Source organism: Mus musculus, chromosome 9, assembly GCF_000001635.26.
Source record: "Mus musculus strain C57BL/6J chromosome 9, GRCm38.p6 C57BL/6J".
Taxonomy (NCBI): Eukaryota; Metazoa; Chordata; class Mammalia; order Rodentia; family Muridae; genus Mus; species Mus musculus.
The window spans coordinates 32,438,918-32,457,272 of record NC_000075.6 but is presented as its reverse complement, the minus strand read 5'-3'; the positions used below and the strand labels follow the sequence as shown (position 1 = coordinate 32,457,272).

Genomic DNA, 18,355 nt, shown 5'->3' with positions numbered 1-18,355 from the left:
TTTAGATTCCTTGTAGGGCGCTGCATTCTTGCATCAAATTTACTTTCACAAGAGACAGTTGGCTATTCTTGTTGTCTGGGAAGAAAGGTCTACTTTAAGTTCTCAAAGATTAATCATAAGTTAAAGAGGAATGGCCAATGATAAGGAAGAAATAACAATGTCCTCATGGATGAGCCCTGCCTAGAGGGTCTGGCTCTTCACATCTGGGCCTTTCTTTTGGCTGTTCCAGATGGGGTACCTGTGTAGCATTAGGAAAGAGATGAAGGGACTAGAACTGACTAGGGTACCTGCAGTTATTGGAGTTCAGCTGAAATATCTGAGACACAAGCAGACACCAGCCCAGGTGTCATTCACTTCCTGTGGACAGAACACCCCCTTGTGGACACCATGAACAAAACTTTGATTCCCATTTCTTGACCGAAGCAACTGAGGCTGGCTAGTTTCAGGAGCCCATCCAACGGTATCTGGCATGTACAAAGCACCTGTCCTTACCTTTAGTCCTCGGACCACTGAAGCTTTCAGTCTGAGCTAAGGTCACTGCTGCAGAGGACTTGATGACTCTCATGCAGGATGCTTGAATATGCCTGAATTAAGATGCTGACACAGGCAGACCACACCTCATTTGTCTCCCTTCTCATCTCCAGGGCCAATCTCTTCTCCAGCCTCCAACTTGAGGGCAAAACCAATGTCCCCATATGGCTTTCCATTTGTGTTGCACCAATAGATGCAGGCTTTGCAAAACTCCTCTGCAGCCTCCAGGAGTGAAGCCAATCAAACCAAATCCCTCCTCTCACGCACCCTGACCTCCTCGATTCCCCCAGACTCTGGGTGTGATTGGCAGCTCTGCCAGGATCTCCCAGATATGCCCACTGGACAGAGACACTGTTGGCAGCTGAGAATGGGCAAGTGAGATCAGTCCCTTCTCAGGCCAAGGCCAATGAGGCAACGCTATCTGTCTCCAACTAACAGTTCAGTCACAGAGCCACTGGGGGGAGTTTGGGGATGTCTGGGAGCCCAAAAGCTCCTGGGATGAGTGGCCCAAAGCAGAAGAAAAGGGGTTTTGTTGTTGCTCCTGTTCGTTTTCAAAGGAAGTGAGTGGAATGTCCATCTGGGCCTGAGCTGGGAAACCTTCTAAGAAGGCACACTTTCAGACAGTGGCAACCCCAGAGGATGAAATACATCAAGTATCAGGGACACCACAGAAAAGGACTCCAGCTTGATTCCCATTTTTAATTTAAACGTAATGGAAAACACATTTTACACTCTGTGCTATCCCCATCTGCAACCTCAGATGGCCATGCAAAGGTGATGGCCCAGTCATTAAGCCAAGGAAGTGTTAAACTTTCCATCTGGATCAGGCCAAGAAAAGAAGGCAGGCTTCCAATAAGATAAAGTGCCCAGTTGCCTGAAACTCAGTAGTCAGCTGGCCTGTTGTTTAGCGTGTAGAGCCTTAATTCCCTCCCCAGTGTGCATTTAGGGCTGGGGCTGGCTGTAGCACAAAGAAAGTGAGCTAGGAATTGACTGGCTGGCTGGGGTTGGGTTGGGGTAGATGCTGCTGGGTTCTATGGTAACATGAATGGAGCCAGAGACAAAGGCTCTGGCACCAGGTCCCCTGTCCACACTGCTCCAGGTGTCCAGTTTGAAAAGCAAGTTAGAGAGTCCGCAGAGCTAAAGGAAGCTAAGGACTTCCCATCTGCAAGTCCCATCCTATGTTCACTTTACTAACTCCTTTCAGATCCCAAAACGGAAAACGACCTTGCTGGGCTAGGGATGTCACTCAGTTGGTAGAGCACTTGGCTAGCATGCAGGACACTCTGGTTTTGATCGTGTGCACCCTAGAAACTGGTGTGGTGGTGCCTGCCTGTCATCTGCAGCACTTGGGTGGTGGGAACAGGAGTATCAGACATTTACGATGGTCCTGGGGCTGTGTAATGGCTGCTAAGCCAACCTGGTATACATGAGAATCTGACTTAACAAAGAAAAAAGAAGAGGAGAGGGGGGAAAGGAAGAGGGGGAGGAAAGAAGAAGAAGAAAAAAGAGAGCAGAGGAAAGAAAAAGAGAAAACAAAGTAATCTTGTCCTCGAGCTCTTAATCTTGAAGGACCGGGTCACTACCAACATTTTAGAGCAAAATGTGTCTCAAATCAACAGACACATATATGTGCACATGAATGTATCCTGTCTCACACACACACACACACACACACATAACAGAGTGAACAACACTTTAAATTAGGTATAACATGCAGGGAGTTATGAAAATCACAAGGTACAACTAGCCCCCAAGACACCTGCCCTCACCTTCCAGCACCTTTTCTTTCCCTTCTTCCTTCCCTCCCCCTCCCTCCTTTCCCCCCTCCCCCTCCCTCCCTTCATCCCTTCTGCCTTTACTACCCCCCTTACTATTTGTTTGTTTGTTTATAATTTCTGGGACAGCCTCACTGTGAACCTCAGCCTATTGGAACTTTCGGTGGTGCTCTTGCCTTAGTCTCTGGAGTGCTGGAATAAACGTGCATCCGTTCTTGCCCATCTTGCCTGTATTGATTTAACCTAAAGGATGCTCCTGCTTCTGAACTGAGGACAGGTCTTATAGAGCAGCCTGTCAGTTGATCTTGTCTCTTGGCTCTGGTTCCTCTGGCTGTGTGATCGTAAGCCTTGACTTCCCTAAAGGTTGATCTCAGCTGTGGGAGGAGGCTAGCATACGCATGCTTTGGGTGGCCCCTTCAAGGACTAAGTAAGAGAGATAGTGTCTGGGAAGAAGGGGGGATGGTTTAGTCAAGAAAGAGCCAGGCATGCTAGTGTGAAGACTTGACTTTGATCCCCAGAACCCACGTGGAAAAAGCCAGTTGTGACAGCATACACTTGTCTCAGTTGTCCCTGCACTGCGGAAGTGAAGACAGGTGGATTCCTGAAGCTTACTGGACAGCCAGCCTTACCTATCAGCTGGCTCAGGTCATAGCAATAGACTCTGTACCCCAAAAAACCAAGGTGGATAGATAGATCTTGAACAAGGGCACATACTCCTTCGTGTATAGGAGTATACACAGGTGTGTGTGTGTGTGTGTGTGTGTGTGTGTGTGTGTGTGTGTGTGTGTGTCCTATATAGCCATTGATTGTGGCCCTTGCTTTCAGGAAATTCCTCAGGACTCAGCAGCAATAGAACTGCTTAGGTCAGATCCTCAGAGCAGGAGGAAGAAACTCAAAACCTCCAATGGGAGACCAGACTCCAGGAAGGACTTCCCTGTAACAGGGCAAGTTAACGTAATTTAAAAAAAAAAAAAAAGACACAAGGGGCACCCTTGGCATCCTGAGAACCTGGTGAAAGAAAACCCAGTGAAAAGAAAATGTGTCTCCCTGGGGAGAAACCAGCCCCACCCCCATGTAGGTTGCCCCTCCCCTGTGAAACTTGAACTAAGACAGTCTTGGGGCAAAATCTCTCCCCTAGGTTACCATGAAATATGTATTTCATGCAGGCTTTCAGGAGGTCAAGCGACCCTTTCTCTTGGCATTCTGGGAGTTTCCTGTGGCTTCACGTGTGCCCAGAGAGGAACTCTGACCATGGGGGGAAATTTAATAAATGTGGTTTATCTGAGCTCCGTCTCTGTCTAACTTTGTACTAATGACTGGAGTGGTTTGCTGCTTGGAGACCATTATTTTTCTTTATTTGCTCTAGCAGCAAGGTTCTGCCTGAGGGAGAAAATGCCTGGGACTGAGGCACAGACATTCTTGCTCTTACCCCTGAGAGGTTTGGGGTATTCTCTTGGAACGTTTGATTCCATTTCTGAAGCTCTGTCCAGTCACGGAGAATTATCCCTCACTGCGGCAGAATCCATCCCTAGCTGGAATTCCAGCCGGCCAGCAAGGCCAGTGCCCGCAAGCTCTGTGTAAAGGGTTTCCATTCTGTGTAACTGAAAGCAGTCATGATAAGTGCTAGCCTCTGCTGAATGTTTAAAACAAGCTAGGATCTCTGCAGCACACCTTCTGAGCTTAGTTTTATTGAAGCCACATTCTGTAGATGTCATTTTTCGCCCAGTATAGACGAGGGACATGTGACCAGGGGAGCTATACCCAAATAAACTTGTTACTTTGAAGTAGGAGAGCTTAGACTAAGATGAATTTGTCACTAATATTCTTGGAAGATGGAATGTTGCCTTCGGGTGGCTGTGTCCCTTATGTAATCTACATATCTGCACTTTGGCATATAGCAGTCCCTAAATGGTACCCACCACCTCCTGGTTTTCACCTAGGAACTGCTGAGACCTAGAAGTGATAGGTACCTAAGCCAAAGGTCTTATGTCCCATAAGAGGTGACTTTGGCTGCCCTGCTTAGACCCATATTTTCTGAGTATTCAACCAGAGCATCCGTAGCTAAAGGGGACACCCCTCTACTTCCCAGCCCCTCCTTGACTGGAGGCTAAGCAGAGACATGGCTGACAAGCCATTCCCAGCCTGACCGTCAGTCAGTTCCCTTGGCCACATGTCGCAGGGAGAAGAGTTGTGCTTAGAAAGGCTTTGGTAGCCTCAAACACATGTGTTGAGCTCATGGCGTCCTTTGTAAAAGCAGATCCCAGCCCTTATTTTGAAGGCTTAAAAAAAAAATCCCCAGGAGAATCATGAGAGGAATCCTAAAAATGCCTCCAATTTATAAAATAAACTCTTGGGATCACTTTAAACAAAAGGACAGATCTAGTCTGAGGAAAGAGAGGAACATATGTTTTACATGCAATCACAACAGAAAAACAATCGTCTATCCCAAGTAGCTCCACTGGACCTGGTGCAGAGACGTTTCCATCAAAGCTTCCGTTTAGAAGACCACACACCAGCGGGTTGAGATCTGCTGTTCTAGACACTGAGAAAATTGTCTGTTATAGTATCGACATCCCAGAGGTGGGGTCCCACAATCCACGGCCCACGCAAGGGTCAGCAGCCTCCTACTCTGGCCCCATTTCTAAAGTTTCCTCTACATCTTAATTCTAACATGCTGGGAACCTTGGCTTTAACACACAGGCCTTTTGGAGAACGTTCTAGATTCAGACCGAGGAAGCTTGATGTTTCTGTTTTTACTTTCATTTCAGGTTCACTGCTGGCCTATAACACAACCTCCCATACAGACCAGTCCTCACGACTGAATGTCAAGGAAGGTGAGTCTGTCCTCTCATGCGCCCAGGTTCCCTCCACTCTCACCACCGCACAGGTCCATACTTCTCAGACAGGTGGGGGATGCTATGTCTGGACACCAATTCCTTCCTCGGGAAACTATTTTTCTAGGACACAAGATAAAACAAAAAACAAAACAAAACAAAACAACAACAACAAAACAATAACAAAAAAAGCAAACTTTTTTTTTCTTTCTAAAGACCATGTTTTTCTTCCTCTGCCACCATTTCAGAACTACAAGGGAGGCTTTGAAAGATCTCATAAAAACATCACAAGAATATAAATTAAAGTCACCCCCACCCAAAGAAAGGGGACTGTCCTTAGAGAACAATGAATCGGCTGACTTTCCAAGCTGACACTTGGGGGCTCTCCTGGTGAAGATAATGGAATGTATGTCTACCTTATAAAGTTTTGTTTGTTTGTTTGTTTGTTTCTTTGTTTCCTAAAAGAAAAATTAGCATTTCAGTTCATGTTTAAAGTGGTGATCTGAAGATTTGGTCTAGGATAAGTTGGCCTGTTCTGGTTGGGGTTGGTTTAGTCAAACAGTTCATTTGATATAATTTGGTTTTGATCAGCGAGAAAGAAAACTTTCTTGAAAAAATGGTTTTAGTGAGCACCACAAGGATGCTTCTCAGAGTCTTCATTGGCAGGGACTGACGCTCCGGCTCGCTGGTGGAGTGCATGCACAGCATGTGTGAGGCCCGGGGTTTGATCCAGCAACACACACATACACACATAAAAATACACATACGTACAAATACACACACATACACACATATACTCACAAACACGCATATACACATACAAACACTCGCATATATACACATACACTCACATATACACACATACACTCACATATACACACATATGATCACACACACATACACACACATATATTACACCCAAACACACAAATAAACACACATACACACACAAATTCACATACACACACATGCATACTCACATATACACATACACTTACACACTCACACACACACACAAACTATCACCCAACCTAGTCTTGTTTTGGCCACCGAGTCCCCAAATCAGATGAATGATATTTTTGTGTGTGAGAATTGAAGCTCTGCCCACTCATTCTACAGTCTGATGATCTCCTGCCCCATCATGTTACACATGCCTATAGCAGAGAATACCTATTTGCATGATGAATACACTGAGGTCTGGTTCCCTGGTTTTGTCACATCTCTGTCCTCAGACTCACGTCAGGTTCAGGGTTCTTCCAGGGAGGGTCAAGTCTTGACTGTAAAGCAATCAGCTTCTGAGGATGGCTGACAATGGGGCCATGGCTTGCAGGTTTAGAAAGAAACAAATAAGCCACTAAACAGAGGGAGAAAGGAGAGGAAGGATGGGAAGGAAAAGAAAGAAGAAAGATGGACGTGAAGGGAAGAGCAGGAAGGGAAGGCGAGTTTTGAACTATTGAATTAGGATTTACTGTACAGCGTGCTGGTACCATCAGAATTAACCAATGAGACTTTTGGGTAGACAGAACTAATGGTCTATCTGCTCTGTTCGTACTGGTTTAAATACTGATTTAGGTTGAGAAACTGGTCTGCAGACAATGCAGTCACTAACCAAGTCCTCCTTCCTGCTGAGGAGTTCAGTGCAGCCCTGGCCCTGGGCTCTACCTGCCAGGCTGAGCCCCTCCTCTGCTGGCCCTTTTGTGTTGAGAGTGCATTTGTCTCCCTGCCGCCTCATTCAGGCTGCTCAGAGCCGCCAGCTCCTACTGGGTAGCAACCCTCTTCTGAAATGAATTGACTGTAGCATCCAGGCAAACGCAGCACCGGCTGCCCCCATTCAGGTGGTGATGGGCATTTATCTCCCAGCCTCGGCCCTGGCCTCTAGAGACGATTAAGCCAGTGCTTTGCAGGTGCATCTTTTGTTCCCAGTAAAGCTCTCCACTTAGGCGACTGCCTTCCCCCTTTTGAGGTAGTCTGGCTGAAGGAGCCAGCCTGCCACAAAATAAAGTACATTAGCAATACAAAGCTAACAAACTCCTCCCCCCTTTCACCCTCTTCCCACCTCTCTGCCTCTCTTCTTCCCTAATAGCTATCTTTATTTTTTTAATATTAAATGGAAAAAGAAATAGAAGACATCAATGCCACCTTGACTATGTCTCTCTTTGAATAAGAGGCACACACGGCACTCAATCAGAGCTGGGTGTGTGCCCACGGGTGCCTTTGCTCCCTGCTTTGCAAAGGGCAGGTGCTAGCTGGCATCAGGCGCAAATGGGAGAAGCTGAGGAGATGAAGTCTATTAATGTATCTTCATGGTACTTATCAACTAGAGTGCTGCTTTAGTTCAGAATGGCATGATCGTCCTTTCTAGCCTGCCTACCTCCTAAAACACTGACTGAAGCTATCTCAGGGTTATTTGTATGTAGAACGTAAGACAACATTTCAAAACTCAATTTCCACAGACCTGTAAATGTGTTGTGAGTCTCAGTTATACCCAATTGGAACCATTGAACATTTTCTACCTTATTTGTCAAGTTTAATGTACTTAAAGCAGGAAGACAGCGGTTATTGTCAACCATTTCCATAGCAGCCTCGGCTGTCACTTAAACAGGATTTTGGAGTGTGCCTGGTGCGGGTACATACTTTGTTTTGGAGCTTTGCACCATTCTGTGAGTCAGTCCGCTGTTTTTGTTTCCTTTCTGTGCAGAGAGGTGGGACAACATGAAAGTGACCCCTGAATGGTTTGTAGCCCCTCAGAGTATGGTAAGGAAAGTTCCCCTTTCACTTAAGCCACTGTCATAAGAGAGAAATGGTTGTTACCAGAGTCTGGGAAGGCCATGAATGGAAAGGTTATAGAGGGTGAGGGGCCAGTGGGGACCTCATGCAGCTGAAGGAACAGCTTCTAAGGCAGAGTAGGAAAAGAATGATTGACAGCAGTCAATTCAATATTTTCAAAACAGCTAATAGGATTGTGTGTGTGTGTGTGTGTGTGTGTATACATGTTTGAGGGCGTGTGCATGTTTGCATGCGCACACATATCTGTGTACATGCATGTGGAGACTATAAGCTGGCGTCAGGTGTTTCCCTGGGTTGCTCTCCACTGAACCTGGAAGCCATCCATTCAGCTATGCTGGCTGTCCAGTGAGCTCCAGAATCCTTCCTACCTCTCCCTCCTTAGCTTTGGGATTTGAGAGCCACACTGTGGCAGGCATATGGCTTCTAGAGGCTGCCAGGGATCCCAGTCTGGACTCTCATGCCTGGTCCACAGGCACTTCACCAGCTGAGCTGTCTCCCCGGCCCCAGTGATTACTTTTGTGACGTGATGGATGTGTCTGTGTCTTTCACCTGATTGTTACACATTGCAGATAAGCTTAGTAACATCACTCTGAGTTCTCAAAGTACTTACAGTCACTATATATTTGAAATATTTTAAAATATGTATGATTTAATGGCCCTTATTGCCAAGGTTCCTCCTCAAAAACACAGTCTTTTCCCTCTAGCTATCTTTTCCTAAGTGTAATTTGGTGCAGAAATTTGAATTTCTGCAACATTTTTCTCTGCCTCTGTAGTTTTTCACTGCTGCCTCCAGCTACATCTCTGTTCCCTTTTCAGAAACAAATGTATACCCAGCCTCTACTAGACCTTAGCCTTCCGTCTTAAGGGCACAGAGAGCCCCTTGTAGACTTTGTAAAACAATGACATCCAAGGACAAGTCCTCTGTAACTTCCTTCTCTGGAGCAACCTGGAGCCCTGGAGCTCACTGGATGGAAATGGGGGCTGGCTGCCAGAGGCTGCAGGTAGAGAGAAGTGCTTTGCGTTGACTGCTGACAGAGAGAGAGTACTGAAGCTGGAAGCTGGTGACGATTTCACTGTCTTTGAATGTGCAGAGTGTGGCTAAGTTATACACTTGAAAGTGGTTAAAACGGTAAATTTTATTTTTAAAAAATTAAATGCATAAATAACAACAAATACTGAGGCTAAGGCCCAGACATAATGTGTTAATTCTAAATCTCTACTGGGTACCTACGGGGGCCTTGGGGATTTTTTTCTTAAGTTCTAGCTGGACAAGCCCTGCTTCGTTGTACTGAAGGAACGTAACCGGCACATCCAGGGCCACTCCAGGTCTTTCTGGATCCTTCTGACCTTCTCTGTCCCCAGGTCATCCTAGACAAAGACCTGTGGATATACTGATTGTAAGCACGGGTGGGTGAAACATCTCACAGTTGATGATGTCATTATTACTGTTATTGACAACTAGGTATGAGTTTAGCATCTTACATCTTAGAAACTCCCTGCTCCCATGCCTTCATTTGGCTCTCTAAAAACAGATCATGTGTTGCTAACTTGGGTATATGGGGGAGCACTGAGGCTCAAGAGACTAAGTGGCCTTTCCACATAAGCCTTCTAGAGCCAAGCTTGACCCTACTCCCTTCTTCCCTGTCCTGCACACTGAAATCCAGTGTGACTGCTGATCCTGGGTGGTAGATCCAAGGTCCCAGCTTTCTCTTTGGTTTTCTGGGCAGCTCCTGCCCCAGGGCCCTCTGCAAGTGCTCCTTGCCCCCACAATAGGCAAGAGTAGGCACCTAACTTCAGAGCTCCCCTACATGCCTAAGGCCCTCATTTCCTTAGCCCTCATCCTGCATCTATCTCAATACCTCCAGCTCTCCAACAGGCAGCGGATATAGAGCTCCTTGTTCACTAACTTCTGGACCTCATAGCTGACAAGGCCTGGCGGAGCTCTGAGCTTCTAGGCCCCCACCTAGAGCCTTTGAGACTTGATGCCGAAGGTGAAAAACTGAAAACCACTGCCCTAGCTGCCAAGGGTAGATGGCCTGCAGAAGCTCCATTACTGGCACTTACCTTGACTGATGGATAAAAAGTCTGTCTTCATACTTGCCAAGGATTGAAAAGAGAGGGGCTAAATCGCCCCATGACACATATGCTGGATGCCCAGCTGCCCATTTATGGATCATGCTTAAGAGAGCCTCTCCTCTCAAGAATTCCAAGGACAAGGGCCAAGCATGGAATAGCAACCCTTCTGTAGTATCTACTTACCAAATATTTTCACATCCATTATCCATTATCCACACACCATCACCATGAGATCGCAGCTGCTACCTTCTTGTCCCCGTCCTGCAGTTAAGGATAATAGGGCCAAGAGCTCCCAATGTTCCTTAGATGTCACCCATATTTGGGGCAAAGCAAGACTACCCGTGCTCGCTTCGGCAGCACATATACTAAAATTGGAATGATACAGAGAAGATTAGCATGGCCCCTGTGCAAGGATGACACGCAAATTTGTGAAGCGTTCCATATTAAAAAAAAAAAAAAGACTCTACCCAACATAGGTTTGATTTGCTCCCCATAAAATGTGGGAGGGGTGCTTCCCACATTTTAATCTCAACATCTTAAGTATTTGTTAATGAATGTTTTCCACTCACCTAAGGTAAGCACCCAGCTCCTCTTTCAATGTTATACTAATGAAGTTGCAGTGTGATTTTGGGCAAGGGTTTGCCTTTTCTGTCTCAGTATATTATTTGTATGGCTGTCACAATACCTGACAGAAACAACTTGACAGGGGAGATAGAAACTTTGCGGTTTTGGAGAGACTTCAGTCCATTGTGGTGGAGAAAGCATGATAGAGGGAGTGTTTCGCAGAGATGAGAAGAATAGAACATTTGGTAGTGGGCGATCCCATGGTGGTGGACCAAGATTCAATGGTTAAGCTATAGCCTTTATCATTAGCCTACCCCTAGTGATCCACTTCCTCCAAACAGTCTCTATCTCCTAAAGGTTCAATGAAATTGTACCATCCAGTGGGCAGCGAGCATCCAAAAGCTCGGAGCCTGTGGGAGATGTTTCCGATTAAGTCAGAACACTCCATTTCATCATGTATAAAGTGAGGCTAATTTCCATGCCCTTGTAAATCAGCATGATGTCTGACATGCCAAAAATGCTTGATAAATTATATTCATAACAGTTCATTATTATGATTTATGACCCGAATTTAATAGTAATTAACATTATTGTTGGGGAAATATATTTGAGGGTTACCAGAGGCTAACAATGTGAAGATATTGTACTCTAATGGATGGTATAGCGCTGTGCAGGATGCTCCACCATAGCTGAGAAGCCAAGCTGCTCAAAACCTTCCTAGGGAGAGACCCCTATAGGCGATGTCAGGAAGTGCTGTCAAATCACATTCATAAATGCAAAGTCACTTGTCACATTCAAGATCTCCAAGGGGAAGGAAGGAAGAGCCACAGTTGAAAATACCTACTGAATATCTTTTATACAAAACAAAAAAACAAAACAACAAAAACAAAACAACACCCCCCAAAAGAATCAAAGGCCATAAAATGGTTGAGACCAGCCAAAGCCACCCTAACCTGAAAGATACTACAGAAGACTGAAAATACGTCAGACCACAAGCATTTAGTATATGAGAGATCCAAGCTGTATAGGACTTTTTAGTATTATATTAGTTTACCTTTTGTGTGGTATGGGTGGTATGCCATAGCTCAAGGGCAGAGGTCAGAGACAACACATGCAGAGTTGGTTTCTTCTACCATGTAGGTTCTGTGATTTGAACTCAGATCTTCAAGGTTTAGTAACAAGTGACTTTTCTCACTGAGCCATCTCCCTGGCCCAGTGTGTTCATGCAAAGGATGTAGGTGGTCAGTGCCTTAGTAAAGAATGGACCTGAATTCTGTGAGTCGTTCTGCCTTCTCCCAGTTGCTCATTGATTCTCTGACTTATGGAGGATTTGCTCCATACAATAAACCTTCCAGAATCTTGGAAATATGATAGCCAAGGGGCGCCAATCACACCTGCAGATGAGCAGTAGAGTCTCAGAAAGTCGCCCTGCTGCCTCCTGCACACACCCTCTCCATCGGAGTTCAGAATGACATCATCCGAGAGGTTATGGTGTAATGTGTGTGGGGGTGGGGGAGGGAGGGGTGTCTCTGGAAAAGCTGGATGTGGATATAGAAATGTAGGAGGGGCAACTCTGATTCTGGGGTGTGTGTAGGCACTGCCATATGCCTCCACGTGTGTTCTGGGTGGTATTTTGAAAAAGGTGAGTCCCTATACACGTGAACAAAGTGTCAGCGGGTGGCATGTGTGACCCTTGGGTAGGTCTCCAGCACTGGAGACAATGTGCTTAGGCACTTCATGGTGAGACTGGAATCTCAGGTATGGAGCCCAAAGCAGGAGCCAGGAATTTGCCTCAAAATACTAAGGCCCAGTGGTAGTGGGGTGGAGCTAAAGTGAGATTGGCCATGGCTTTTAATTGTTCAGCAGAGCAATGGGCCCCAGTAAGGCTTCACTGGACTTTTTCCCTTTTATGTATCTTGGAATTTTTCTGTGACTGTAAAGACAATGATAAGTTTTATCTGAGTGGGAGGACAGTTAAACGAGCAGAATGTCTGCATTCCACACCTGTGTACAGTGAACGAGGGTGGCGTGCTCTTGGGAGGCCCACATTCAGACTGTGAGTCTATGGGGAGGGGAGAGTAGGTGAACATAGAAACAAGAATAGAAATGATGTGGTGTGTGTGTGTGTGTGTGTGTGTGTGTGTGTGTGTGTGTGTGTGCCTGTCTGTCTGTATGTGTGTATGTCTGTGTCTGTATCTGTGTGTGTGTCTGCCTGTCTGTGTCTGTGTATGTCTGTGTCTGTATCTATGTGTGTGTGCTTGTGTGTGGGTGAGGGTGTGTAATTGTGTGTTTCTCAGCTATTTCTGTGGTCCAGAGGCAAGATTTGTGATTATAGATAAACAGTAGCTTTCTCTCTCTGGTTTGTATTTGGTTTTGTTTTTAACTTAAAAAAAAAATCCAGAGTTAATGTCTTGTCTGTTTCCTATCTGACCCTCTTTAAGAGATGTGTTTGATTTTTAAAAATTTTTATTTTTACTTACTTATTTTCGAGAAAAAGTGGCAGAGAAAGAGAGACAGAGAGGCAGAGAGGCAGAGAGAGACACACACAGAGAGAGAGAGAGATTGAGAAACTGGAAACAAAGAATCGTTGTCTCTGAGCCCTGGCAGGCAGGAAACCCCAATCTCAGGGGAGTCCAGCCAGCCAGCCCGGCCCTGGAGTCAGACTCCAAGTTTCTGAATTCAATTTGACAGCTTGTCTGGGACACTTTCTAAGTAACCATTATCCTTCCTTTCTCTAAGTAAAAGAACTGTTATTCCTGTCCCAGGGTGTGCTGTGTGCTCTGTTATTGCACACGTGTGGCCATACGATGACGAGCACACGGTCTCTAAAATTACTGGAAACAGTTTTCATGTTCCCTAAGACAAGTGTAAATTTGTTCCAGGCTAATGAGCAAAAGATTTGAAGTCTCATTCCCCAACCTGGTGAGAAGTAGGTAGATGGGCGAGGGGGGATGAGGGGAGGGGAGCATTTGCCCTGGTGTTGTGCATGTACACACTATTCTTACTAGGATTTCTTTGAAGTACACACACACACACACACACACACACACACATCCTTCACTGACCACTATCCTCAGCGTAAGCATAAGTTCTCTCCCTCTCTCGTCCACACTCACATCAGCCTAGAGCTGCAGGTTGCAAGGAGATGACTCCTCTGTGTTCAATCTGCAGGCCCTGGAAGCAGGACCACACTGGGTTCTTTGGATCTTTGACATGGTGTTGTGAGGGATTAGGCAGCAGCCACCCCCTCTGTTCATACTTGAAATCCAGGGGCAACGTGTAAGTTTATGTCACAGCACCTTCTGGACAACTGTGGATGCTTGCTCTCTTGGGTCTGCCCTCGAGTCTGAATGGAACTGTACCTACTATGCCTTCAGTCAAGCTTGGGACTGTCTCTCCACTTACCCCACCCCTACCCAGGGACCTGCCGCCCCTTCAGAGGCCTTGGCCCTATAGCTTTGCCTGGTTCTAGTCTCCTCTGCCCCTTTTATGAGGTGTTTTGTTTGTACCCACTCTTTCTCCAATTTAGTAGTGTTTAGTATTGGACAGATTCCAGAGGACAGTTTTTTCCTCTCAAATGACTAAAGCACCCTGGAGCTAGAAACCATTGGATGGGCAGATGAAAGTCACCCTTAACCCACTCCCTAAAAGGTCACTGTAAGCCAGCCCTCCAAGATGCTTCTATGGGGAGACTGGCTTTTTCTCCTGTGGGGGTTGCAGGGGGTACCCTCTCCCCTCCCCTCCCCTCCTCTCCCCTCCCCTCCCCTCCCCTCCCCTCCCCTCCCCTCCTCTCTGCTAACCCTCACTTCCCACTTGATATGATCAACCCTGAAGCTGTAAAGGGTCCCATCCCAAAATAACAAGGGAAAATGTCTCATCGTGTAGCTGTCCATGCTTAGGAGCTCGTGGTCCCTTTGACCCAAATGCTACTTGCTATTTTATCAGCTAAACTCTCTTTCAAGTGTGGCCTCTCAGTCTGTGGCTGTGCAAAGGGGAACCACAGGAAAAAGTGATCCTCCAGAATACTACTACCACTCCTTCCCCTTCCCCTTCCCCTTCTCCTCCTCCTTCTCTTTCTTTCTTTCTTTCTTTCTTTCTTTCTTTCTTTCTTTCTTTCTTTCTTTCTTTCTTTCTTTCTTTCCTTCCTTCCTTCCTTCCTTCCTTCCTTCCTTCCTTCTTTCCTGTTTCTATCTTTTTTCCTTTATAACATATTTATTAAATACTTAGTCATGGAAGATTTTTCTATGCCATAAAACCTTATTAGTTTAATGCTATCATTATTCCCATTTTATAGATGAGAAGCCCAAATCACCATGTTGGTTTGAAGCAGGGCAGAATCTGTTCTCACAGTCTCCTCCCCAGCCGAGGTAGAAGACAGGCTCTGAAATTTCCTCTTGTATTTCGACCCAACTATGTCTTAATTACTACTGATGCTGAGGGGGAAAATGCCTTGACAAAAGCAACTTGGGGAAGTAAAGGTTTCTTTAAGCTCACAGTTTAAGATTCATCATGGTGAGAAGTCCTGGAGGTAGGAGTTTGAGGCAATTGTTCACATTGCATCTCCAGTTAGGAGTTAGCAGAGAAGAGCGACTGCTCTGCTCCACTGCCTTTCTCCTTTTAATCCAGTCCAGGATCCAAGCCTAGGGAATGGTGCTGCCCACTTCTACCTCAAGTAACCTAATCAATTGTTCCTCACAGGCATGGCCAGAAGTTTGTCTCCTTCATCTTGCCAAGTTGACATTAATAACATCACAGCATGCCAAAAGACCCATTTCTTTCAGGAAGCTGGGTTTGTCTAATTGTTAAAACCATGGGACTGCATCGATTCCTGCAATGGTTCAAAATTTCTCAATGTTACCGGCATTTCTGGAGGCATATTAGTTTGTTTCACAAATTTTTCTGTAGATATATTTTTATAATTTGCATGATGATACATGATTAAGCTTTTGAGCTTAATTGAACACTTAAGAGAAATGAAAAAAATGAGCTTCAGTAAAAGGCATATTACACTGAGTAAAACCATTTCCATGTGTTGCAATGAACTTAATCTGAAAAAACGAGAGTGAGACACAGACATGTCATTAGAAATCAGGTTGTCATGTTCCCCTTGGTTGATATGAGCATCAATCATGAAGACCTTCCAGGATCCTACCTCACCTAAGCTCCCTCCATGAAGTTAACTTTTCCTGCACTGGGGCACTGAGGAAGGAAGCTGTAGCTGACTGTTGGGTCCTTAGAATCGACAGCTTCCATTGCTTCTGCAGTGTTTTCCCACCTCAACCTTTACAGCCCACACTTTGTTCTCACACTTAATGACAACTTTAGCTTCTTGGTTTACATCAGCATCCTTTCTGTCACCATAGGCTGGCCTCTCATGTCCCTGGGCCAGAAGACAGCACTCCCCTCAGATAGTCAGAAGTTCTCATTTAGATCAACATGACTTTCTTGTGCCTGTCTTTGCTTTTATGCATTTCAGAGCTGTTCTTAGAGGCTTCCAGAAGAAATAAATGAGGCTGTAGGTACCCATGTATGTGTTCTGCGCTGCTAATGACGGTAACGGGGAATGCACGTGCCCTGGTGCATCTCTATAAAGGAATGTGATTCCTGTAAACACTTGAAGGTAGAGGGCCAAATGTACAAGGCTGTGGGAAGATATTTGTGGGTAATGACATCCTGGGGAACTTTCCAACCTGACTCCATTCCTCCTCCTTCCATACCAGCAGAGAGAGGCCTTGACTGTAGTGCTCTGTGGCTGAAGCTCTGACCATATCACACATTTCTTGGTAGCAATTCACACTTGCTAAGTAAGCTTGGCCTTCCTTATTCCTCTCCAGTCTTGCTGTTACTATATCAGTCCTGCCGCCTCTACCAAGCTGCTTCTTGCGTTAAAGATCTGTCTCACTCCACAGAGTGAAGCTAAAACTCAGAATGAAATTCATTTTAGTTCTTAAACATCTTCACCATGTGCTCTGATTTGTGATGGAAACTAAAAGTGGTCCTGTTAGCTGATGTTGAGAAGGGTTTCAAGTTAACTGGCAAGAAAAGGGGATTGTCTACAAGTGCTGTTGATGCTCACTGGTGGCTACCTCAGCACAGGGTCGTCCAGATACGTGGGCTTTGCCCAATGTACTGATTTAGCTATTCCAGGAGGTTTGTTTAGCTATACTGGAAAGTATAGCTGGCCTCTCCCATCCAGGGCTTCCACATCGGCAGTTTTGACCAACCATTGCTAGAGAAAAGAGCATCCTCTTGGACAAGCAAGCTCCCTGTCATTTCCTAAATGACACAGTATAGCAACGAATTACATTGTGTTAGGTATTTTAAGTGATCTTAGATGTTCCTCCAGCAGTGCAGTGAGTTAGTGTGCCTTACTTACACAGCAGTGTGTATGCATGGAAGTGATACCCCAGTCGTGAGATAGCGTAAGTGGTCCATCAATGACTGGAAGTCTTTGGGAGGATGATCATGCGTTCTATTTAGCACTGTACCATGAGAATTTGAGCATTATGGGTCATGGTGCATGATAGAGACTCTGAAACCATTTACCCTCACATGCAAAGGAAAGACTATGCTTACAAAAAAAGCTTATTTTCCCAAGCCTTTATCTATCTTATGTCTGTCTGTCTGTCTGTCTGTCTGTCTGTCTCTATCTACCTACCTACCTACCTACCTACCTACCATCCCCGTAAAGAAAGGTATAGATCTGTCTTTTTTTTCCTCTCTATTTGAAGAAGGAAGAAGAGAGAGAAGCACAGACATGGAAGCCCCTCTTGACGCACAGGGAAGAAGTGTATCTTCTAGTTAAAAGGATGGGCTGTAAGCAGCACCATTTATTATTTTAATATGAAAATCTTTTATAGATGTAACAAATTCCTCTCTTTGGAGAAGCCTCAACTTAATATCACAAAGAAATCATTTCTCCTGTAGAATCCCCACGGAAGAGAAGGTAAAGTCTTTCAGGAAGAAAGTCTGAGGCTGGCATGGGGGTGTGAGGGCTTTCCCCTCTTTTGGGAATCCGCAGGTCTCACAAGTAAATTCTGAGACGCTTCTTCCGCCTCTTTGGTACAGCTTGAATTCATGTCAGGCAGAAGCCACAGAGAGAATAATAACATTATGTAAGATAATTACTTATATGTCAAATCCCAAATCAATCCTACCTGCTCAGTGTGTTTACCTTACTCCGACGAACTGTGTCTCTTCCCTAAGCCCTGAACCCAGGAGCTATTTCTGAACCTAATTGCAGATTATCTTGTCATCTTTAATTGTGACTTTTGTCCATTATTCTTTTCTCCCACCCCAAAGATTTTCAGTAAATAACCTTGACAGTTGATGGATTTGCTGGGAAAGAAAATCTAATATTTTTCAATTGAGTTAAATATTTACTCAGTCTTGCTCTACTAAAGGAAGAATCAGAAGAAATTATCTTAGCACAAGAAAAAATTTATTTCTAGCCAGGCAGTGGTGGCGCACACTTTTAATCCCAGCATTTGGGAGGCAGAGGCAGGTGGATTTCTGAGTTCGAGGCCAGCCTGGTCTACAGAGTGAGTGCTAGGACAGCCAGGGCTACACAGAGGAAACCTGTCTCAAAACAAAAAACAAAAAAACAACAAAAAAAATTAAGTTCTTATCTCCTATGAATAAAAAAACCTGGAAAAGAATAGTTTGGGGAAATGTCTAATGGGTAAAATACTGCACAAAGGTGAGGTTAAATTCAGGTCTGCGTTACCCACATAATTAAAAAAAAAAACTGGGCAAGGTGGCATGCATCTGTAATTCCACCCTGAGAAT

General features: G+C 45.2%; 1 protein-coding gene and 1 non-coding gene across 5 annotated transcripts in view; both read left to right on the top strand.

Annotated features, from left to right (window-relative positions):
* Nucleotides 1-18,355, top strand: part of Fli1 (Friend leukemia integration 1) — a 121,229-nt gene that overhangs the window by 86,160 nt on the left and 16,714 nt on the right. For all 4 annotated transcript variants that reach the window (XM_006510008.3, XM_006510009.3, NM_008026.5 and 1 more), the window contains exon 5: nucleotides 5,075-5,140. In XM_006510008.3, the coding sequence (XP_006510071.1) occupies nucleotides 5,075-5,140 (66 nt within the window). The remainder of the gene's footprint in view (nucleotides 1-5,074; nucleotides 5,141-18,355) is intronic.
* On the top strand, nucleotides 10,345-10,451 carry Gm22060. The gene has a single exon (XR_003948539.1). It is a non-coding gene; the product is annotated as a U6 spliceosomal RNA (small nuclear RNA).